The following is a 24306-nucleotide window of genomic DNA, read 5'->3' as shown; positions in this document are numbered from 1 at the left end:
TGCTAATGACGGTGTGCAGAAGGTGGCTGGCATTGTCCATAATATCCAGCAGTTTGTCCAGTGTTCTCTTTTCTGCCACCGTCGCCAGAGAGTCAAGCTTCATGCCAACCATGGAGCCAGCCCACCTGATCAGTTTGTCCAGCTCAGATTGTCCTTCTTGGATGTGCTGCCCACCAGCACACCACGGTGTAAAGGAGGATGCTGGCTACTACAGACTGGTAGAACATCCACAGGAGTTTCCTGCAGATGTTGAACAACTGCAGCCTCCTCAGGAAGTACAGCCTGCTCTGTCCCCTCCTGTACAGGTGGTAACAGGTAACACCAGGGATGGAGCCTATCTCAGTGGTCATTGGGCAAGAAGAAGTCAGAGTTTTGAAAAGAACTTTCTGAAAAGGAAAATGTGGAATTTCAGTTATAGTTTGCCAGAAAGTGCATGAAAGACTCAAGACTAGATCTGATCTGTTTTCTTGGATACGGATCCTCCTCTGATCCACCATGAAGCTGAATGGTGGTTGTGACACCAGATCACCACCGAAGTCATAGCTCACAATGTGTGACAATGTGAACACGGATTTAAATACAAATTAATCAAACATGAAGGCATTTGGAACTGGTTCATAAAAATACTCATTATTCCTAATTATCTACAAAAGGTAATAATTTATGAACAATCATTTATAACTAGACTGAAGACCTCAGTGTGGTTCATGCACAAACCAGCCTAAAATACTGCATGTAAAACAAAAACGTTGTTTACCTGGTACAGATGTTCCCAGTGCAACAAAAACGACTGCTGTGACGGAGTCTTTCAAGCCCACTGTGCAGCCAAAATGAGAGGCAAGGTCGCCTGTGAGCAGATAAAATGTGTCATCATCATCAACATCATCATCATTAAGACATCATGAAGACATTTTGGCATGTGAATTATGATAAAATACAGTTTGTGATGTTTTCATTGCTTTAAACTTTAGTGGTGGGCACAATTCAGCTAATCAGCTAGCATCTTATCACCAAAGCTAATGTTTGCGTTAGCAGATTAGCTTGTCAGCTAACGCTAAAAACCATTAGCAGACCAAATGGTGCCCACAAAATGTAGTTCCACTAACATAAAAAAAAAGAAAGTTTAATGGTCAAAAATGTTTTTTTTTTTTTTTTTTGCAAACCTTAAAAATCAGATGTTTGTTCTAGTTGGAGATCATTTGCTAATTCAAAAAGTTAAATTGACACATTGCATGAAGGAAACAAACATCACTTTGAGATGTCAAAATGCAATAATTACTGTATATTATTAAAATTATTTTCCTTGTGCATTTTTATTTCTTAATATTTCTTTTGAATTTTATACTTTAATTCCACTTGTTCATTTAATTGTTTATGTTCATCTTGATCATCATCTGATGTTGACATATTAACCCTTTTTGGTAACCGCCAATTTTATGCTGCAAAATATTAAAATTTGAGCTATTTAGGTCTGTTTTATATGGTTTTTGAGACAGAAAACCAACCCAAAGCTAAATAAAACTTTGTGTTTATTGGTAGCTTCAGCTAAATATTTTAAGGGATTTTTATTGGTTTAGTATTATCAAATTTAACTTTTCACTTTGCGGATTAGTGGTCATCAAAGCTGATTTTTAGGTCAGCTGTACCCACCCCTGCTTAAATTTTACTGTATGTGAAAGAGGTGGGGTAGCACGGCGGATTAGTGGTTTGCACTGTTACCTCACAGCAAGGAGGTTATGGGTTCGATTCCCACCCATGGCCTTTCAGTGTGGAGCTTGCATATTCTCCCCATGGTTGTGTGGGCTTCCTATGAGTGCTCCGGCGTCTTCCCACATCCAAAGACATGCAGGTTAGGTAAAGTGGAAACTTTAAATTGTCTGTAGGTGTGCGTGTGGACCTGAATGTGTTTGTGTGTCTGTGTATGTGGAGTGTGAAGCGTCCGGGATAAAAATCAACACCTCCAAATCCGAGGCCATGGTTCTCGACTGGAAAAAGGTGCTTTGCCCTCTTCAGGTTGGTGGAGTATCCTTGCCTCAAGTGGAGGACTTTAAGTATCTTGGGGTCTTGTTCACGAGAGAGGAATAGATGGAGTGTGAGATTGGTAGACGGATCGGTGCAGCATCTGCAGTGATGCGGTCGCTGTGTTGGACCATCGTGGCAAAGAGAGAGCTGAGTAGGGGGGCAAAGCTCTCGATTTACCGATCGATCTACATTCCGACCCTCACCTATGGTCATGAGATTTGGCTCATGACCGAAAGAACGAGATTGCGAGTACAAGCAGCCGAAATAAGTTTCCTCCGCAGGGTGACTGGGCGCTCCCTCAGAGACAGGGTGAGGAGCTCGGTCACTCGGGAGGAGCTCGGAGTCGAGCCGCTGCTCCTCCACGTCGAAAGGAGCCAGTTGAGGTGGCTCGGGCATCTTTTCCGGATGCCCCCTGGACGCCTTGCTGGAGAGGTGTTCCGGGCAAGTCCCATCGGGAGGAGGCCCCGGGGAAGACCCAGGACACGCTGGAGGGACTACATCTCTCGGCTGGCTTGGGGTGTGTGTGAATCGGGAGGCCTGGGTGGCTTTGCTTGAGCTGCTGCCCCCGCGACCCAACTCCGGATAAAGCGGAAGAAAATGGATGGATGGATGTATGTCTGTGTATGTGGAGTGTGAAGAGTCCGGGATAAAAATCAACACCTCCAAATCCGAGGCCATGGTTCTCGACTGGAAAAAGGTGCTTTGCCCTCTTCAGGTTGGTGGAGTATCCTTGCCTCAAGTGGAGGACTTTAAGTATCTTGGGGTCTTGTTCACGAGAGAGGAATAGATGGAGTGTGAGATTGATAGACGGATCGGTGCAGCATCTGCAGTCATGCGGTCGCTGTATTGGACCATCGTGGCGAAGAGAGAGCTGAGTAGTGGGGCAAAGCTCTCGATTTACCGATCATCTACATTCCGACCCTCACCTATGGTCATGAGATTTGGCTCATGACCGAAAGAACGAGATTGCGAGTACAAGCAGCCGAAATGAGTTTCCTCCGCAGGGTGACTGGGCGCTCCCTCAGAGACAGGGTGAGGAGCTCGGTCACTCGGGAGGAGCTCGGAGTCGAGCCGCTGCTCCTCCACGTTTAAAGGAGCCAGTTGAGGTGGCTCGGGCATCTTTTCCGGATGCCCCCTGGACGCCTTGCTGGAGAGGTGTTCCGGGCAAGTCCCATCGGGAGGAGGCCCCGGGGAAGACCCAGGACACGCTGGAGGGACTACATCTCTCGGCTGGCTTGGGGTGTGTGTGAATCGGGAGGCCTGGGTGGCTTTGCTTGAGCTGCTGCCCCCGCGACCCAACTCCGGATAAAGCGGAAGAAAATGGATGGATGGATGTATGTCTGTGTATGTGGAGTGTGAAGAGTCCGGGATAAAAATCAACACCTCCAAATCCGAGGCCATGGTTCTCGACTGGAAAAAGGTGCTTTGCCCTCTTCAGGTTGGTGGAGTATCCTTGCCTCAAGTGGAGGACTTTAAGTATCTTGGGGTCTTGTTCACGAGAGAGGAATAGATGGAGTGTGAGATTGATAGACGGATCGGTGCAGCATCTGCAGTGATGCGGTCGCTGTATTGGACCATCGTGGCGAAGAGAGAGCTGAGTAGGGGGGCAAAGCTCTCGATTTACCGATCATCTACATTCCGACCCTCACCTATGGTCATGAGATTTGGCTCATGACCGAAAGAACGAGATTGCGAGTACAAGCAGCCGAAATGAGTTTCCTCCGCAGGGTGACTGGGCGCTCCCTCAGAGACAGGGTGAGGAGCTCGGTCACTCGGGAGGAGCTCGGAGTCGAACCGCTGCTCCTCCACGTTTAAAGGAGCCAGTTGAGGTGGCTCGGGCATCTTTTCCGGATGCCCCCTGGACGCCTTGCTGGAGAGGTGTTCCGGGCAAGTCCCATCGGGAGGAGGCCCCGGGGAAGACCCAGGACACGCTGGAGGGACTACATCTCTCGGCTGGCTTGGGGTGTGTGTGAATCGGGAGGCCTGGGTGGCTTTGCTTGAGCTGCTGCCCCCGCGACCCAACTCCGGATAAAGCAGAAGAAAATGGATGGATGGATGTATGTCTGTGTATGTGGCCCTGCGACAGACTGGTGTAGTGTCCAGGGTGTTCCCCGCCTCATGCCCCATGACTGCTGGGATAGGCCCCAGCGCCCCACAACCCGACCTTGGATAAGTGGTAGAAGATGAGCGTGTGTGAGTGTGTGAAAGAGATGTCCCTTTGTAACTACATGATGAAGCCACTTTCACAAAATGTTTAATTGTCTTTGCCCTTCAGTGATTTTTTTTTTTTGTACCTATGATGGCAGTGAGCAGTCCAATCATGCACATAGAGACGACAAAGCAGGCCCAGCCGTTCCAGTACTCTGTTGGCGGGACGAAGGCAAACAGAACCTTCCAGAACACTGTGAGGAAGTGCATGACGTAGTCAAAACATGAAGGCAGCTTCTCCTCGCCGCACTCCTCGTCATCGTCATCCTCGCCTGAGGAAAGAAGGAGAAAGAGAGGATGAGGACACGATGCTTTACATCTCAGGTTGGTTTCTCCCCAAGCTCTAGTGTTACCTTGGATTTTGACAGGTTACATTTTCCCATACTCCTCCTAGACTCTTCTTTCGCATTTGAGTCAGCTTTGGAATACATGATGTCAAGATATTTGTAATATCTTTAAAGGCATCGAAATTATAAAACAACAACAAAAAATGATGTCTCTCTAACCTAACATGAAGTATGTCTACATTTTGCCATGCATTTCTTGATAAGGCTACACATCTGGAGTTATGATAGTCAGAGTGACATGCACATAACCAAACCATCTCTGTAGTGCCACCATCTGGCAACAGGAAAATATTACTTCCAATGTTGAATAACTCGTGAAATTTGATGGCCACACAAGATGTGAGAGCATTATTAGGTTTTTAAAGGTTGTGGAACCTGAGGGCGTTGCTTATTGCCTCATGCAGCTAAATTCTTTTTCAGTTCAGCAGTATTGTTTTAATTCACCTGCAATTACTGTTAATTGAGACGTGTCTCAGCTGGTCATTTTTGTGTAAAAATAAAATACTTTCAAGTAAATCACATGCACATTGAGGAGGCTGATCTGACATACTGGGGGAAAAAAAGAGAAATATGTGCAAAGATTAAAGACCCCATCCAGTGGAACTTCAGGAAAGTTGATCAATTTAAATCTGATGATGCAGACAGATATTTAGTCAATGCCATCGTTTGTGATGCACAGCCTGACAGGTGTGTGTGTGTGTGTGTGTGTGTGTGTGTGTGTGTGTGTGTGTGCATGTGCATGATGTCAGCATCAATGCCAAATTCTAATCACTGATTCCCTTCAGGTTATGGAAACCTTCCAAGCACTTTTAACGCTTCTCGCACGTCTGTACTTGTGCTGAATGTTTTCCGTGGCTGGAACATGAAATTCAAATGACTTTACTTGGATTTAATTATCACTGTCATCTGTGTGGCTGGCTGCCGCTCTGCCACATTTGGAAGCCAAATTAAATGAAAGAATTAATGAAAGTGTACCTGCAGTTTCCATGAAAGACACACACTCACACACACATCTGTGTGGATAACTCCCAGTGAAAGAGATCATCTCTTATTGATTTCACTTACCTCATTCACTCCCTGCATTCTATTAGCATGTCAGAGCTGGTGATGTGTTCAAATGCAACCGAATAAAATCAGTGTTTGCCCAGATTTGGAACTGAGAGTTTGGAGAGACTTTATTCATATCACAAAGGCTGCTGAGGCACAAAATGTGCTGACTGGAGAACATTTTATATTCTAGGACTCATAAAAAGTAATTAAAGTATGGACAAAAAAACCCCACCCTCATTAACTGAGGTTTAATGTGCCCTAAGATCCTGTTTTGTTTGACTTTTCTTGCTTCTTTCCTGTATTATATTTCAGGGTTATATTGTGCTCCAGATGAGGGTGGTGTTATTAGGCAACATTTCTGTTTATTTTTTGTCTTCTTCAAAAGTATATATTTAAAAATAATGACTGTTTATATATTTCAAGGTCATTTCAGTCAAAGCAGAAGCACTTCTTATTGATTAGTAGTCAGTCTGAGAGGAAAAACTACCTTTGATATTTTGATTTTATGAGGGAAAATATGGAAATCAGAAAGTCCACCAGGGACTTACTTCAAAAATACTTCATCGAGTATCAGTCACAAAACAAAGCTGTGTGCTGGGAAATTTCATTTACACAATAATTGTAACAGGTCTACTCTGAGGCACTAATTTATATTAAATATGATTAAAAGGACACACCCCCTGTTCTGCGCTTTGTGAGTGAAGGTGCAATTTAAACTGTCAACTGTAAATTGCATCAGTGAGAGATAAAGGGGGCTTGCTCACATGTTGTCATTTTGGAAATCAAAAAAATAGAAATTAAATTTTATAGGGTGTGAAAAACAAAAAAATTCTGGGCTTTACAAAAGCCTAGTTGTGCACCCTGTAAAAAGTGAATAGACAGAGAGAGACACACACACAGACAGACAGACAGACAGATCGATCCATTCCTTCCAGTTTGTTAACAATATCTCAACAATAAACTCAAACTCATTGAATTTTTGTGAACATTGATTGATTCGATCAATCAGAAAACCAAGGTTGTTTTGCCCATGTAATGTCCCATTGATGATTGTAGTGATGAGGGGCAGGTGTAGCTGCCAGTAAGACAGACAGTCCATTTCCACAAAGGAAGTTGTTAAATCAGATTACTAAACCATTATTTTCAGACTGTCTCAATGCAGTTGTGTTATAAAACTCAAATAACACAGTCATAACACCACACAATCTTGCCGAAAAGCTTTTGTATTAATTTAGTCACAAATTAAAAAGATAGCAAAGGAGACGGTGGGGTGAGGTATGCAGTGAATGGGGTCTGTGTGGGAGAGAGCGTTTCTCACGAAAAGTGTTCTAAATCACTGTTTAGGTTCTAAGACTTAACGAACATGGTCACAAGTCCACACAACCCTGCAGAAAGGATTTGATATGAATTTAGTGCTGAAAGAAAAAAGAGAGAGAGGGAGATGGGTAGGTGAGGTGCAGATTGAATGTGGATAGATTGAGAAATGTTCTAAATCAGAGAAATAAATTTTAAACGCTTCTTCCTTCTGTCTCTGTCTTTCTCACCATATTGCTGTTTTAAAGCTATGTGTAGCTTGAAATGAGCTTCTTTGTCAGCTTATAAAATTTCCAGTGCCTACATGCTAAAAAAGGAACTGCTGTCTCATTGAGAAAAACTGATGTAAGCATTTGCATAGATTTTAAAAGTTATTTCAACTTTCTGCTGCGTTTACACATAACGACAACAAGTCACGAATGCCACAAAGTATACCTTCTTGGCCGCTGATCACTAATGTGATGATTTGAGGCAGAGGTGTCTGGTGTCCTCAGGAACTGCTGTAACCTGTTACCCGCGTTACAATTAATGGCACGTGTTGCTAGCGAATTATCAGGAACCATTACGCACGGTCAAGAATAATGTTCCACATTGTTGCGCGCTATTGCGTGATATGAATGAGGCGAATAGTCTCCACACATACCCCCCATATTCATCCATCAGCTGCTGAGCAATTCAGATTGCTCCAGTTTGCTCCTCAAAATCTAGATTAATCCAGAGCAGAAGAACTGTTTGACTGCATGTTTAGTTGGGCTCGGTGCCATGGAGTGGCGCAGAGAGGAGGAGGAGACGCAGAGAGCCAGATGTGTGGCTTCACGCGGCTCTACTCTTGCTCATTTTCCCAAACATCAGGCATAGCAGCAGCAGGTGGAACACCTGCAGGAGCACGCTGATGAGCACTGGAACAAAACTTTAAGCTGACTTGGTGTCACTGTCCTTCTTCAGCAAACTGCAGCAATGAAACTGAAAGCGATGCAGCAGGGTTTAATTGTGCGCACGTCAGAGAAGAACGCTGTCACGCTCTATTAAGGATCACCACTAATCAAGATGGATCAACGTGCTCAGTTGCAACCTTCACGACATGAGGCGAAATGAGGGTGGTGACAGTCAAAAACATGCTCCACGAAAATCACGAATATCACGCACCAACATGCACTATTAAGAAAACTATTCAATGCGTTAAATCACGTTAAGAATGTCAGGAATGTGCCAAGAATGATGGAAAAATGACATTCGTAATGCGTCCTGCTTATGTGTGAATGCAGCATTCGATTTCAACTGAGGTAATGCCACAAGACCTCTTTAGTTAAGTTGAAATAACTTAAAAAATAAAATGCAAATTCTTACATCCCTTTTTCTCCTTGAGACAGTAGTTGATTTTTTTAGAATGTAGATTTGGTGTCTACCATTGCTTGTATAGCAATTTAAAGTGTATAATAGTAGTATTATAATACAACTGTCTAAAAAATGTTGAATATTTGGGATAGTCCACTTCACCTCTCAGTGGCTCAGTTAACAGCATGACCTCATCACTCTTGTGGTTTTCTGTACATACATTAAACTCCCGCACGCTCAGAGCTATAATGGATAAAAGCCGCTGTTTCTGTTTTATGTGCTGTTTTTCTCTTGCAGTTCTCCTTCCTCACAGTCTCCTATAGCTCAGTTTTATCGCCTCCTTTTCTCTTCTCCTGCTGATGTATGCAGTCACTGTATTTGTGTACCACCGGTTCAGCGTCTGTCTTCTGTGTCATTTTGTCTTATGATTTCTCTCACAGTCTTTCCAATATGACCTCTACGCTCACTCATCCATTCATCCATGTCGTTCTGTGTGTTACTCGTGTTCCATTTCCATGCTCAGTTATGTGTTGCACTGATGGAGCGGTCCTTTGAACGTTACGCCTGTTTTTATTCTTCCCTCTCACTGTCTTTGCCTTTTCAGCTCGTTTCACCTTCTTCCCCATTTGGATGATATAACCTTCATGAAATTTAATATTCTCCATCACTTTCTCTCTTCTCACTGTGAAAACACAAATGCAAGGTGAATTGCATTGTGGGATTCCAGGCGACACGGGCCGTGTCCACAAAGCAGGAACGAGAGTGTGCTGGAAAGCAAAACTTTTAAATTTGACTTGACACAAATGAGGCTGAAATTTGCTGGGAAAGGGTGCAGTGATCAATCACAGACACCGAGGAGAATGAAGCATGACTTTTGGGAAAACACTCCATGAATGTGGAAATTATATATTTATTTATTGTTTATTTAGCATGAGAAGATATATAAACAGCACTGCTACAAACAACATGGAAAATTAAAATGTGTACATAAGATGTCTATTAAATGCAATAAATACATGTAGATAATTTACAACAAAAGATTCAATTTATATAAATGATTTTTTGTGAACATAAGACCTTATAGAGACATTAACTTATCTTAGCAGTGACATTCAGCCCTCAGCCTTGAGGTTGTGAGACACCTGGGAAGAATTTGGTCATGAAGTCATTGGACAGAAGTGCTCGGAGATGCTGAGATCTTTGCAGGAGAAGGAAGATCCAAGTCTTTGGGGTCCTGTTGTTTCTTGTCTTACTCTATGGTTGTGCAGGGGCCACCAACCCTGTTCTTGGAGGGCACCTGTCCTGCATGTCTTTCATGCCTACCTACTCAAGTCACACCTGATTTTCTCAAAGTGGTGTTTTCCAGCTCTTGATTGGCTGAGCACACCTGATAGAGTTAACTGCCTGGGAGTGGAAGAGGGAGAGTTAGAAAACATGCAGGGCAGGTGCCCTCCAGGAACAGGGTTGGGGACACCTGGTTGTGAGACTTTGATGCAAACCAGTGACCTAAAGTGAAGACTTTGGTACTAGGTCTCTCAGGATCATTGGGTCCTGCAGCAATGACTTCATGTCAAACAAACCGTTATCTCAAATGATCACTTGCATCATGAGGGACATGGCTGATGCTGAGACGCTGATTCATGCATTTGTGTCTTCTAGATTGGATTATTGCAATGTTCTGTTTTCTGTTTTACCGCAGAATGCTGCTGCCAGAGTTTTGACACAAAGCAGAAAGTTTGTCCACATTACACCCATTTTGGCATCCCTTCACTGGCTTCCTGTCCCTGTGAGATCGGATTTTAAGGTTCTGCTTCTAACCTATAAAACTGTTCACAGACTGGCACCTCCCTACCTAGCTGACCTAATTAAACCCTACGTACCAGCCCAGGCCTGCATTCGCAGGATGCAGGACTACTTTGTGTCCCTAGGGTGAATAAAAAGTCTGTGAGTCACAGAGCTTTCTCTTATGGTGCCCCTGTTCTGTGGAATGATCTCCCTGCATCAATAAAACAATCAGATTCTGTAGAGACTTTGAAGTCCAGACTTAAGACAAACTTATTTTCTCTTTCGTATGGCTAGCATATTGGCATATTGTGTTACTATGCTTTTTTATTTACTTTTTTACTCTTTTATTGTGCTTTTTAAATCTTTGAATTCATTTAATTTTGTTTTCTGAATTGTTTTGTGTGAAGTGCTTTGAGGTGACTCCGTTGTGATTTGGTGCCATGTAAGATGAATAAATTGAAATAAATTGAATGTTAGCTATGGCATTTTGGTCATGTGCCGAGTTTCTCTAGACTCCCACTGTGTTCCTCTGTGTTGAGGACTCCAGCAGCACTAGAAAACCAAGGACATGCCCACGTTTCACTGGGCCTGTGGCAGATAGATGGTTACTTTGGAGAGGGAGGGATGAATCAGTTCTCTTCCTAACTGCTTGACATCCAGGACCCAAGATGGTTCCATGGTGTGGTTGATGCAGCAACATGTGGCACCAGCGCATGTTTCCACACCTAACCTAACCTGAACATATGACTCAACAAAGGATGTCATTAGTGTTGCTGTTTAAGTCAGAGTTCAACAATTCTGCCAGTATTTTCCTGAAAACATTGATTGACCAAATATTAATTTGCACACTGATGCACTGTTCATCTCTTTATGTTTGCATGTAATCTCTCTGTTTAACGAGCTGAGGGCCCTATCCTGTCAATTTGACAGTTTGTTGATCCTGGAAAAAGAAAATAGCAGATCCATACGTTTTTTTTTAATGACAGTATGCTTTGTCTGGAGGATGAAATGAAAAGTAAAATGTGTTTTCAGGCTGACATGGCCATTTTTTTTTGGTTTGTATTTATGAGGGTTCAGTGGCAGTGTGAATGAGTTTTACTCATGAATGGAGTGACGTGCGCTCTGAAGGAGCCTGTTGAAGTGGCAAAGAGAGAGACCCATGTGAACATCTCTGGGCTCTAGGATTAGTTGTGAGGCAAAGATACTCTACAATAGGGACTAAAACTAGAGGTGACACTTTGTTGTTCATCATGTTTTCAATGATGGAATGTCACAGAGACGTCATTCAGCCACTTCCTGAAACTACAAATTTGGACACATGGGCATGTCCATCGACCTCAAACCTGTATTTGGTGCATTGCTATTCAGAGGGTGAACTCAGCAGTGATATGATATGATATGATATTTTTATTTTCAAGGTGTCATACACCAAAGAGATGCCCAGCCCTCATGGGCTTATAAGACACACCATAGAAAATGAACAATAAACAGAGGGATGCCACAACACATCCACCAATGTAGAACTGACATTTACAGTTACAATACTCAAAACATACTTCATTATCAATCAGTTTCAGTGTGCAGTCATAGCTTCATAATCAAACATAAAGTGCGCCCCTGCGGAGCAGATAGGCATCCAACATAAATTGAGCCATATGGAAAAACCTTTTTGTTAAATAGATATGCAAGTCTACATTCATCTGTCATATAAAATAAATCGGAACATTCAGTGGTCATTCTAAGAAAAAACGTATGCCTCAAATTATGGTAGAAAGGACAGTAGAACAAAAAATGCATTTCGTTTTCCACCTCTCCCAGGTCACAGAGGTGACACTTCCTATTCTGTTCAGGGATCGAATGGAAACATCCTGTTTCAACCGCCAGAGGCAGAATACCACATCTCAACTGGGCAGTGAGTGATTTTCTGCTGAGTAAAGGTGTCTGAGCATACACAGCATGCGAGTAGAAGTAGCCGGTAAAAACAGCTACGGATGCCACAAAAACTTTAAAAAGTACTACAAAACTGGAAGCTAAGTGGAGTAACTCTTATGAACCTTGGATTAACAGTTGGTGCATCCACTACTGTGGCTAAAAATCACAGACTATATAAACAATGGACAAACCGTGTGTGACGTCACCCCATAGGATTTCTGAAGAGCAGGTCTGAAGTTCAAATGGACCGGGTCAAACTGTCGCCATCTTGGGAGTGCTTGACTCCACCTAACTCCCAGCTGACCCATAAATGGGTGGAGCATGGGCAAGACCAGTGTGACAAATTATCATTTGTCTCAAAGTTACCAGTGTCCAAAGGCTAATTTCCTACATAGCCTTGGTTCAGGTGTAAAATTAATGCATCATTTTGCAGAGTAACCAGCAGCTTAGCATCACATCACACAGGCTGACAAAGAAGAAGATATTTTCATTATGCTAAATCTCTGTCATCCCCTTCTGACCTTCCAGTAATGCCATTGTTGTCTTGTGTGTGTGTGTGTCACTGAATTCAGAAGCTCATTGGTTAGCATTTCACGCTAGCTCAGCCAGGCTTCTCTATGGGGCAGAATGCTTAAGCACTTGTCTTAAAGGACCATCTCTCACTCTGCGCGGGTGTTAGCTTGTGTTATCTCTTCCCGCTCACTGAGCACGCCGTGCTGCTGCACTCCAGTAGGTCACGGCAGACTTCGGCTGCTCTTCACTGCGCCATTAGCCGAGCGGCGCGTGTTTATGTGAGTGCGTCACGGTGTGGGATTGTGTGTTTACAGCGATGTCATCCTGTCTCAGGAGACTTAGTTCACACCACTGCCTGTGTGCAACCCCCCCCCCCCCCCCCACACACACACCCTTCAGTCATTTCCCATTAGACAGAAGGACAGAGCATGTATAAAGATGCTCACATATGTGTCGGAATGACAAAGAGATAAAGGCATCAGTCACCCAGTGCACTGTGGGAAATCTTGTTCACACATGACACAGACAGTCAGAGGGAATCTATCTTTCATCCATTTATTACACCTCAACTTTCAACTTTGCTTTTAAATTTCAAAATTTCATTACATCTGGCTCACAGAAAAGGTCAAAACACACTGTAAACAATGATATGCTCGTCGAAATCAAACATTTTGACGTAACGATTCCTGCAAACCCTGATGTAAAATGACTATAAAATTCAACCATTAATTGTTATGTTATTATTCTTGCTAAGTAGAGCCTAATTGTTATTATTATTGCTAACTAGAGCCTGACCGAACATATTGTACCGCTGCTATTTTTGTCGAGATGAAAACTTGTATTGTACTGAATAAAAAATGCAGAACAACACTTTTGATGTTGGAAATTGTTCATAATAGTGTCAAGGATGGCTGGGACCCCATCACCCCTGTCTGTTTGTTTGTTTAATCCTCACTGGTTATTAGTAGAGAAGCTTGAATCTTCGACTGGACTGGGTTGCTTGACGTGAGGACGTTTCTCTTCAAATCACAGAAGCTTCCTCAGCTAAAATTTTTGCTCTGGTAGTCTGACTTCTGTCTTGACTCTTGTAGAGAAGAATAAACCAGAAGCCAGCAAAAGCTGGAGTTTTTAACCTAACCAGACCCCTCCTACCGAGAGGCTGACTGCTATAGGCTAGTGACTAAACAATAGCTCTAATTAGCACCTATTGTGCACTCTCCTAATGATGGGATGGAAGCCTCCCCTGATGGCTCCCTTGACGACTCTCCTGATGACATGAATGACTCATTACCATGAACAAAAGACTGAAACTGCTTTGACCTGAGTACCCCATTGTAAACAGGGGATAAAGTGTGTCTCAGACCCCCTCCCCGGTTAAGGCTGGGTTTCACACGTTTCACAAAGAATGCCTCCTTGACCCCTCTCTCAAACCATTTCTTCTCTCTGGCTAATATTTTAACTTCCTTGTCCTCAAACATTTGGGTAGTGTCTTTCAGGTGGAGATGAACTGCAGACTGAGGTCCACTGGCGACCTCTCTGTGGTGCTGGTATAGCCTTTTGTGTAAAGGTTGCTTCGTTTCACCTATGTAGTGTTCGTTACAGTTTTCCTGACATCTGATAGAATACACTACATTGCTCTGTTTGTAACTAGGGATCCTGTCCTTAGGGTGAACTAATTTCGGTCTCAAGGTGTTAACCGGTTTAAAGTAAACTGGGATTTTGTGCTGTCTGAAGATCCTCTGTAGTTTTTCCCCTACTCCTGCTAAATAAGGGAGAGACATTCCTCTTCTTCTTGTCTCCGTCTCCTGTCTATCTGGTCTGTTTGTTTTCTGGGACTTCTGCACTTTGTCCAGGGACCATCGTGGGTACCCACATACTGTGAGGGCTTTCCGTACAAGTTGTTGTTCTTTAGCCCTTCCCTCTGCAGTTGTGGGCACCTGTAGGGCTCTGTGCACTCACTGGTTATTATTATTCCACTCAACTTGGTATGTTAATGAAAACTCACCCCTTAATTGCTCTTCAAGAACTGATTTTGGCAAAGGTCCAGGTCAAGGAATTTTATTTTTCTTCCATATTTGAATTCCATGAATGCTTGGCAAGGTCAGCCTGAGATCATACATTTGGATAATGGTCAAGGTCACTGGGGTCAACTGCCAGATTGCTGTAGCCCTTGCTGCCGTCATGCCCATGGGTGCTGTTAACTAGTTTGAGTTGATTAAACACAAGTTAATTACAAAGCTTAAATAATGTGAGTTTTACTATTATATTAATATTTACGGTACATCTAAGGAGAGTAAAAATTTTAATGCCTACAAGCTCCGTCATGCCTCTTTTGTTGAGACATAATCATAATCAAAGGTTTTGCATCTGTTCAGCATCAAACAGTCTGACATCCTCAGATCAGCCTCGTCAAACAGATGCGTTTGTGTGTCCCCGTTTGGAACGTCACACAGCCTGATGAGTGTCACACGTATGGAAAAGTTCAGCACACCACATTCATCATTTCACAAACAGTAGTCGACATTAGTGAGGGCAGGCACTCTGATTTTATTTTTCCTGGACTCAGATAGCTAGACTAAGGAGTGCACTGGCTCCAGATTTATAATAATAACTTTATTTATATAGGGAGGCAGTGGCCACCTGGGAGTTCGGGACTTGGCGGCTCCAGTATTCCCGGGGTCCTGTGGCGGAGGAAACCGTGTGGTTCCGGTTCTACTTTGGAGAGGCGTCTCCTATCTTTGAGCCTGCCCACACGACACCTTTGTGAATTGACTTTTGTCCATTTCTGTGATCTGTTGTATTTGTTGTGCACATTCACAACAGTAAAGTGTTGTTATTTGACCTATTCCATTGTCCGTTCATTTGCACCCCCTGTTGTGGGTCTGTGTACTGACACTTTCCCAACAGGATATCTCGGCCAACGTCATGGATCCCGAGGGGCGTCAACCGGCTGTTGAACGGCCAATGGAAGAACAGGGCGCACAGGCGCCCGCAGGAGGAATGATCGGTGAGTTGCAGCGGATCCTCACCGTTTTCATGGCTCGGTTGGATTTAATGACCGAGCAGAACGTCCTCCTTAACCGCAGGGTGGAGGCTCTCGCCGCGCAGGTAGAGGCGCGCCCTCAGGGCGCTGCTGCGGCTCCCCCTCCTGTCGACCCTGTGCGTAACAGTGACGTTCCACTGGTCGTTCAACGACCCCTCCCACCTTCCCCGGAAGCATACATAAGCCCTCCAGAGCCGTACGGAGGTTGTGTGGAGACGTGCGCGGACTTCCTTATGCAGTGTTCGCTCGTCTTCGCACAACGTCCTGTCATGTACGCGACTGATTCTAGCAAGATAGCTTATGTAATAAACCTGCTTCGCGGTGAGGCACGCGCTTGGGCTACAGCGCTCTGGGAGCAGAATTCACGGCTCCTTCAGACATACGATGGGTTTGTGAGGGAGTTCAGAACAGTGTTCGATCACCCAAATAGAGGAGAGACCGCTTCAGCCGTGCTGCTGTCAATGAGACAGGGGCGCCAGAGTGCAGCTGCCTATGCAGTCGACTTCCGCATCGCGGCTGCGAGGTCCGGCTGGAATAGCACCGCCCTCCGCGCCGCCTTTGTAAACGGACTGTCATTGGTCCTAAAGGAGCACCTGGTGGCTAAGGACGAACCGCGGGATTTAGATGGGCTTATTGATCTCGTTATACGATTAGACAATCGGTTAGAAGAACGCCGTCGGGAACGAGACGAAGGGCGTGGCCGGGCACGCGCCGTCCCTCTCCCTTCCGGTTCCGACCGAGCTCCACCCTCCCCACGCTCCACGGCCCCTACGCTCCGTGTGGTTACAGCTCCCCCTGCTGACGAAGCTATGGACACGAGCAGGGCCACATTTAGGACACCAGATAGACAGAGGAGGCTGGCCCGCGGAGCATGTTTTGTTTGTGGCTCGATAGAGCATCAGGTAAGAGACTGCCCCGAGCGGTTAAACACCAACGCCCGCCCCTAGAAACTGGGCTAGGGGTGGGCCGAGACATTCACGTGGGACACACCCATATTGCCACACGACTCCCAGTTACAATCCTTTATGAGGATTTAACCCTGAAGGCCCCAGCACTGGTGGACACGGGCTCTGAAGGGAATCTGTTAGACAGCAGATGGGCCAGGGAGATAGGGCTCCCTCTGGTGGCGCTTACCTCGCCTGTGCGGGTGCGAGCACTAGATGGCTCCCTACTCCCTCCAATCACACATAAGACACCACCAGTAACTCTGGTGGTGTCAGGAAATCACCGGGAGGAGATCGAGTTTTTTGTGACACCTGCTACCTCCCGTGTGATCTTAGGGTTCCCCTGGATGTTGAAACACAATCCCTGGATCGATTGGCCGTCCGGGGTAGTGGTTCAGTGGAGCGAGACCTGCCATCGGGTATGTTTAGGTTCCTCGGTTCCTCCCGGTTCCCAGGCTAAGGAGGAGGTCAGAGTCCCGCCCAATCTAGGGACGGTGCCGGTGGAGTACCACGACCTTGTAGATGTGTTCAGTAAGGATCTGGTGCTCACCCTTCCCCCCCACCGTCCGTACGATTGTGCCATTGATTTGGTTCCAGGCGGTGAGTACCCGTCCAGTAGGCTGTACAACCTCTCCCGTCCTGAGCGCGAATCAATGGAGACCTACATCCGGGACTCTTTAGCCGCCGGGTTGATCCGGAATTCCACCTCCCCGATGGGTGCAGGTTTCTTTTTTGTGGGTAAAAAAGACGGCGGACTTCGTCCATGCATTGATTACAGGGGACTGAACGAAATCACGGTTCGCAATCGATACCCGTTACCCCTGTTGGATTCAGTGTTCACGCCCCTGCATGGAGCCCGAATATTCACTAAGTTGGATCTTAGAAATGCGTATCACCTGGTTCGGATCCGGAAGGGAGACGAGTGGAAGACGGCATTTAACACCCCCTTAGGTCACTTTGAGTACCTGGTCATGCCGTTCGGCCTCACAAACGCCCCCGCGACGTTCCAAGCTTTGGTTAATGATGTCTTGCGGGATTTCCTGCACCGATTCGTCTTCGTATATCTAGACGATATACTCATCTTTTCTCCGGATCCTGAGACTCATGTCCGGCATGTACGTCAGGTCCTGCAGTGGTTGTTGGAGAACCGGCTGTTATGAAGGGCGAGAAGTGTGAGTTCCACCGCACCTCTTTGTCCTTCCTGGGGTTTATCATCTCCCCCAACTCTGTCGCTCCTGATCCGGCCAAGGTTGCGGCGGTGAGAGACTGGCCCCAACCCACTAGCCGTAGGAAGCTGCAACAGTTCCTCGGCTTTGCTAATTTCTACAGGAGGTTCATTAAGGGCTACAGTCAGGTAGTTAGCCCCCTGACATCCCTGACCTCACCAAAAGTCCCCTTCACCTGGTCGGATCGTTGCGATGCCGCGTTCAAGGAGTTGAAACGGCGCTTCTTGTCTGCACCAGTTCTGGTGCAGCCCGATCCTAGTCGCCAGTTGGTGGTTGAAGTGGACGCCTTGGACTCAGGGATAGGAGCTGTGCTTTCCCAGAGCGGAAGGACCGATAAGGTCCTTCACCCGTGTGCCTATTTTTCCCGCAGGTTGACCCCGGCCGAACGGAATTATGACGTCGGCAATCGAGAACTCCTTGCGGTGAAAGAGGCTCTTGAAGAGTGGAGACATCTGTTGGAGGGAACGTCCGTGCCATTCACGGTTTTCACTGACCACCGGAACCTGGAGTATATCAGGACCGCCAAGCGGCTGAATCCCAGGCAAGCCCGCTGGTCACTGTTCTTCGGCCGTTTTGACTTCCGGATCACCTACCGTCCCGGGACCAAGAACCAGAGATCGGATGCCTTGTCCCGGGTACATGAAGATGAAGTCAAAACGGAGTTGTCGGATCCACCGGAACCCATCATCCCGGAGTCCACTATCGTGGCCACCCTCACCTGGGACGTAGAGAGAACCATCCGGGAGGCCCTGGCACGAAGCCCGGACCCCGGAACTGGGCCGAAGAACCGACTTTACGTCCCACCAGAAGCTAGGGCTGCAGTCCTGGACTTCTGTCACGGCTCTAAGCTCTCCTGTCATCCAGGGGTGCGAAGAACCGTGGCAGTTGTCCGGCAGCGCTTCTGGTGGGCGTCCCTAGAGGCCGACGTCCGGGATTATATCCAGGCCTGCACCACCTGCGCCAGGGGCAAGGCTGACCATCGTAGGGCTTCGGGTTTGCTCCAGCCGCTGCCCGTGTCCCATCGCCCCTGGTCCCACATCGGCCTGGATTTTGTCACGGGTCTCCCGCCGTCCCAGGGCAACACCACCATCCTCATGATAGTGGACCGATTCTCCAAGGCGGCCCACTTCGTGGCCCTCCCGAAGCTCCCGACGGCCCAGGAGACAGCGAACCTCCTGGTTCACCACGTCGTCCGGCTGCATGGGATCCCAACAGACATCGTCTCCGATCGCGGTCCCCAGTTCTCCTCGCACGTCTGGAGGAGCTTCTGCCGGGAACTGGGGGCCACGGTGAGTCTCTCATCCGGGTACCATCCCCAGACCAACGGGCAAGCAGAACGGGCCAATCAGGAGATGGAGCAGGCCCTGCGTTGCGTGACAGCCGCGCACCCGGCGGCCTGGAGTACCCATCTGGCCTGGATCGAGTATGCCCATAACAGCCAGGTGTCGTCAGCCACCGGCCTCTCCCCTTTCGAGGTATGTCTGGGGTACCAACCGCCTTTGTTTCCAGTGGTTGAGGGAGAGGTCGGTGTGCCCTCGGTCCAGGCCCACCTACGGAAGTGCCGTCGGGTGTGGCGTGCCGCCCGTTCTGCCTTGCTGAGGACCCGGATGAGGTCAAAGGCCCATGCAGACCGTCGGCGGACCCCGGCCCCTGCGTATCGGCCAGGGCAGGAGGTGTGGTTATCGACAAAGGACATCCCCCTCAAAGTGGACTCCCCTAAGTTACAGGACCGTTACATTGGCCCCTTCAAAATCCAGAAGGTTATCAGTCCAGCCGCAGTGAGGCTTCAGCTGCCGGCCTCACTGCGGATCCATCCTGTATTTCACGTGTCCCGAATCAAACCACATCACACCTCACCCCTCTGTACTCCGGGTCCGGCACCGCCTCCTGCCCGGATCATCGATGGCGAGCCAGCTTGGACTGTGCGCCGGCTTTTGGATGTCCGTAGGATGGGCCGGGGCTTCCAGTATTTGGTGGACTGGGAGGGGTACGGACCTGAAGAACGCTCCTGGGTGAAGAGGAGCTTCATCCTGGACCCGGCCCTCTTGGCTGAATTCTACCGCCGCCACCCGGACAAACCTGGTCGGGCGCCAGGAGGCGCCCGTTGAGGGGGGGGGGTCCTGTTGTGTGGGCCGCCAGAAGAGGAGGTACTGCTGGCCCACCACCAGAGGTCGCCCTGTCTGGAGTGCGGGCTCCAGGCACCAGAGGGCGCAGCCGCCTCACAGGAGCAGCCAGGGTGACAGCTGTCACGCATCACCTGCAACAGCTGTTACCAATCATCGGATCGGCAGGAGTATATCAGCAGGACGACGTCTCCACCTCTTTGCCGAGATATCGTTTCTACCTGAGAGGTAACGTATCAAAGCTGACGGAGTGTATCCTTTTGGATTTTGTGCGTAGTTTGTGGATTGCTTTTCCAACGAGAGGTGGAGGTAACTTTCCTGCCGTTCGGATTCCTGGGTGCAAACGCGCCCCCATTTAATTGTTCTTTGTTCCTCGCCAGCAGTACCAGGTCCGACACGCGGAGGCAGTGGCCACCTGGGAGTTCGGGACTTGGCGGCTCCAGTATTCCCGGGGTCCTGTGGCGGAGGAAACCGTGTGGTTCTGGTTCTACTTTGGAGAGGCGTCTCCTATCTTCGAGCCTGCCCACATGACACCTTTGTGAATTGACTTTTGTCCATTTCTGTGATCTGTTGTATTTGTTGTGCACATTCACAACAGTAAAGTGTTGTTATTTGACCTATTCCATTGTCCGTTCATTTGCGCCCCCTGTTGTGGGTCCATGTACTGACACTTTCCCAACAGCTGCTCCCATTAGGAGTCGCCACGACCTCAACTGACTACATTCGGAAACACTGTGACAGTCTTGGAAATGTATGCTCACTGTTGTCTGTATGTTGTGTTGATTGTTGTTCTGTTACTGATATTTATTTGCACTTTATGTCCCAGTGATGTCTCCTGTCCAGTTTATATTTAGTTGTATGTCTAATTTAGCATCGGTTACTGCACATTTGGAGTTTGGGGAAATGCAATTTCAGTCTTCTGTGTAATGTACTGTTGCATGGCTTGATTGACAATAAAGTTCACTTTGACTTTGATGACAGATCATCTGTTGCTATCTCACCCTGTCCTCTGCATGTTCTTCCATCACACCAACTGCCTGCATGTCCTCTCTCAGCACATCCATGAACCTCCTCTTTGGCCTCCCACTTCTCCTCCTCCGTTGCGGCTCCATCCTCAGCATCCTTCTCCTTATATACCCTTGTATCCCTCCTCTGTACATGTTCAAACCATCTCAATCTTGCCTCTCGGACTTTATCTCCAGATCATCCTTCCTGCAGATGTTCTATCACAACTCACTCCTGCCACCTTTCCCCACCCTCCCTTCCCTTCCTTCTTCACCTCTCTACCACACTCTCCATTACTTTAGATCAGGGGTGGGCAACTTGTTCCAGAAAGGGCAAGGAGGGTGGTGCAGAACCAACAACCTGTCTCTGAACATAGACATGACCAAAGAGATGGTTGTTGACTTCAGGAGGACAAGGCGTGATCACTCTCCACTGCACATTGACGGCTCTGCTGTGGAGATCGTCAAGAACACCAAGTTTCTTGGAGTTCACCTGGCAGAGGATCTCACCTGGTCCCTCAACACCAGCACCATAACCAAGAAAACCCAGCAGCGTCTCTACTTCCTGCGAAGACTGAAGAAGGCACATCTCCCACCTCCCATCCTCACCACATTCTACAGAGGAACCATCGAGAGCATCCTGAGCAGCTGTATCACTGCCTGGTTTGGGAACTGCACCGTAACGGATCGCAAGTCCCTGACTAGTCGACTAGTTGTGGCAGCCCTATTACAAAGTCATCTGCAAACATCATCAGTAATTTAAAATTCACCTTGCTTGTACTGGCAACCAGTGGAGAGAGGCTTCCAGGAAATGGAGTCAGTAATCCTAAATTTTGGAGAACTCCGATGCACCACAGAAATCCAAAAAGCATATATATATATATATATATATATATATATATATATATATATATATATATATATATATATATATGTATATATGTATATATATATATATATATATATATATATATATATATATATATATATATATATATATATACACCAACAGAATGGCTTGTGGGTAATGAATTGATGATGGATTAGGAGCAGGTGTGGTTGTCAGTTGGTCAGACAGATCTTTGCTGCACAGAAATGCAGTAAATCAGAGGCACAAACTGTTACTTTCTGATCGTTCCAAAAAGCTTATCTTCTAAAATTCAAACATCACAGTCATACAGCCACAGAACCCAGTAGACAGCCACAACATAGAAACATAGTGAGCCCTTCATTTTTAAATAGGAGCGGGCCCCATAATGGAGTCCACCACATTGCATTCACATATTGATACAGTCGCCCAAAAGTAACATACTCCATCCTTCAAATTTAGCAGTGAGACCAAAAGACTGAAGAAAAAAGGAGCGGATTCAGTGGCGGTCCCCTGTTCGCTGTCTATTGTTTGCTAATACAGGCTAACAAGTTTTAGGACCCTCATTTTTTGAAACGGAGGATAAAACATATTTGCTTATAACAAGACAAGGCAAATGAGCCTGAATCCATGTCACCAAAAAGAACCAAAGACATGAAGGGAGACAAAAATCGTGGCCACTGATGGGATAATGCAATATTCAACCTCACCACTAGATGACACTATGTCCTACCCAGTGTAACTTTAATATATGTTTAATATCTCTCTTTTTTCATTCAGGTTCATTTAACTGCAGAGACAGAATGAAGAAATCGTGATCACATTCCATCTGGTAATTTATTTATTTTTTTATCCTGAGATGTTTTTGTGAAAGTTTTTATCAGCTACAACAACGTGCATCCTTTGAGACCCAATCTGTTTTTTTTTTTTTTGTTTTTTTAAGCCTTAATTTATGTTTTGTCTTTAACGCCTACATTCCAGCTTCTCTCAGGTCAGCACCAACGCACACAATTCAACATACGTCCATAAATGCACACAGACAGACAGCGGAGCAGGTGATGAACAATGTGGTGTGTTTGTAGTAATTAGAGGGCAATGGAGTGTGGATGAACATCAGTCTCTTTCCCTCAACTCTTCCTAACACACACACACACACACACACACACACACACACACACACACACACACACACACACACACACACACACACACACACACACACACACACACACACACACACACACACACACACACACACACACACACACACACACACACACACTTAATGTTGTTTTGATTGATTGGTTTTCCTTTCCACCCCCATGCCACCGCTCTGGTATTTCAAACAACAATGTGAACTCACAGCATTTATTGGGTTTCCACAAGATGTTGTGCATCGGTAAGTCCAACATTTTGGACCAGAGTGCACGTGTATTTGGTATGAAAACGATACCTGGACGCCTTGATGAGTTATTGTGGCAACAAGGTTTTGACTGTGACCTACTTTGAACTTGATCACATCGATCATAGAACACTTATGGGACCTTGGCCAAGATAATGGACCAGAATGTATGAAATACATTGTTAATATGGAAGTGAAGCCTTGATGAGTTACAGTGGTGACAAGAGGTGCGATGAATGCATGGACACATAAATACACAGATAGAAACAACTTACTTCAAAGTCCCTATTTCCCTTCCTTCCTACCTGCATTAATACTGCAATAACATAATCATCACAATTGTTCCATGTAAACAGTTACTTTATGGGAGAGACATAAGCCTGGAAGCACCAAGACAATGAGTGAGCATGAAAGACCAAGTTGGTGCAGATTTTCTGTGCTACCAATCGCCTCAGCCTGGTGGTTTCACACATGATCTTAATTTTTGTTTCTGCATAATAACTAACTTGGTGGTGTATTGGATCATCCATTAACCAATATGGCCACTATGGAGGGCATCTAGAGTTTTGATTTTGCACAGTAACTAACTTACTGATGTACTGGGGAAGGCTAGATGACGTATCCTTTGGAAAATGGGGGTCAATACACCATAGATCAGTTGTAAAGTAGCAGTCTTAAGCTATATAAACAGACCACGCACCATCTTTAAAACACCCATCTTTCGCTATAGAAATAATTTACAGAATTCATTATCAGGTTGACTAAAACCGTACATTAGCTTAACATACGAGCAGGGGCATATGCCACATTTTGTGTTTCTCTTGGTTCCCCTTTATCACAACAGAGAACAAACTGAGCTGATGAAGTGGTAAGACCACGGATGTTCACCACGGATTAAGCTGAAATTCTTTCTGAAACTTTGAGATCATGATCTTGATCTGACACTTCAGACAGAAGGAAGAAGAGGAAAAAATTTTAAATGCTGCACGTCTGGTCACAATGAAGAAAAAAACTGAAGCTCTCATACAGTGACCTAGATTTTGATTTTGATCTAGCATGTTTGAGTGGAGATAAGAGAACGTGCCAGGATAATAGAGAGACAAGATGACAAGTAGAAGTAGAGATTAGACCAAGCTGTCTTATTGGGGCATTAAATCTACCTTCCTCTCAGCGATAGCAGCTCTGGGCTC

The 24306-nt window shown here is 46.1% G+C and overlaps 1 protein-coding gene across 3 annotated transcripts in view; it reads right to left on the bottom strand.

The window, feature by feature from the left end:
* Positions 1–24306, bottom strand: part of slc8a1b (solute carrier family 8 member 1b) — a 363534-nt gene that overhangs the window by 21499 nt on the left and 317729 nt on the right. For all 3 annotated transcript variants that reach the window (XM_034185109.1, XM_034185110.1, XM_034185111.1), the window contains 2 exons: positions 4317–4502; positions 758–847 (listed from right to left, as the gene is read on the bottom strand). In XM_034185109.1, the coding sequence (XP_034041000.1) occupies positions 758–847; positions 4317–4502 (276 nt within the window). The remainder of the gene's footprint in view (positions 1–757; positions 848–4316; positions 4503–24306) is intronic.

Source organism: Thalassophryne amazonica, chromosome 13 (genome assembly GCF_902500255.1).
Source record: "Thalassophryne amazonica chromosome 13, fThaAma1.1, whole genome shotgun sequence".
In the NCBI taxonomy this organism is placed as follows: Eukaryota; Metazoa; Chordata; class Actinopteri; order Batrachoidiformes; family Batrachoididae; genus Thalassophryne; species Thalassophryne amazonica.
This window is presented reverse-complemented; position numbering and strand designations above follow the sequence as displayed.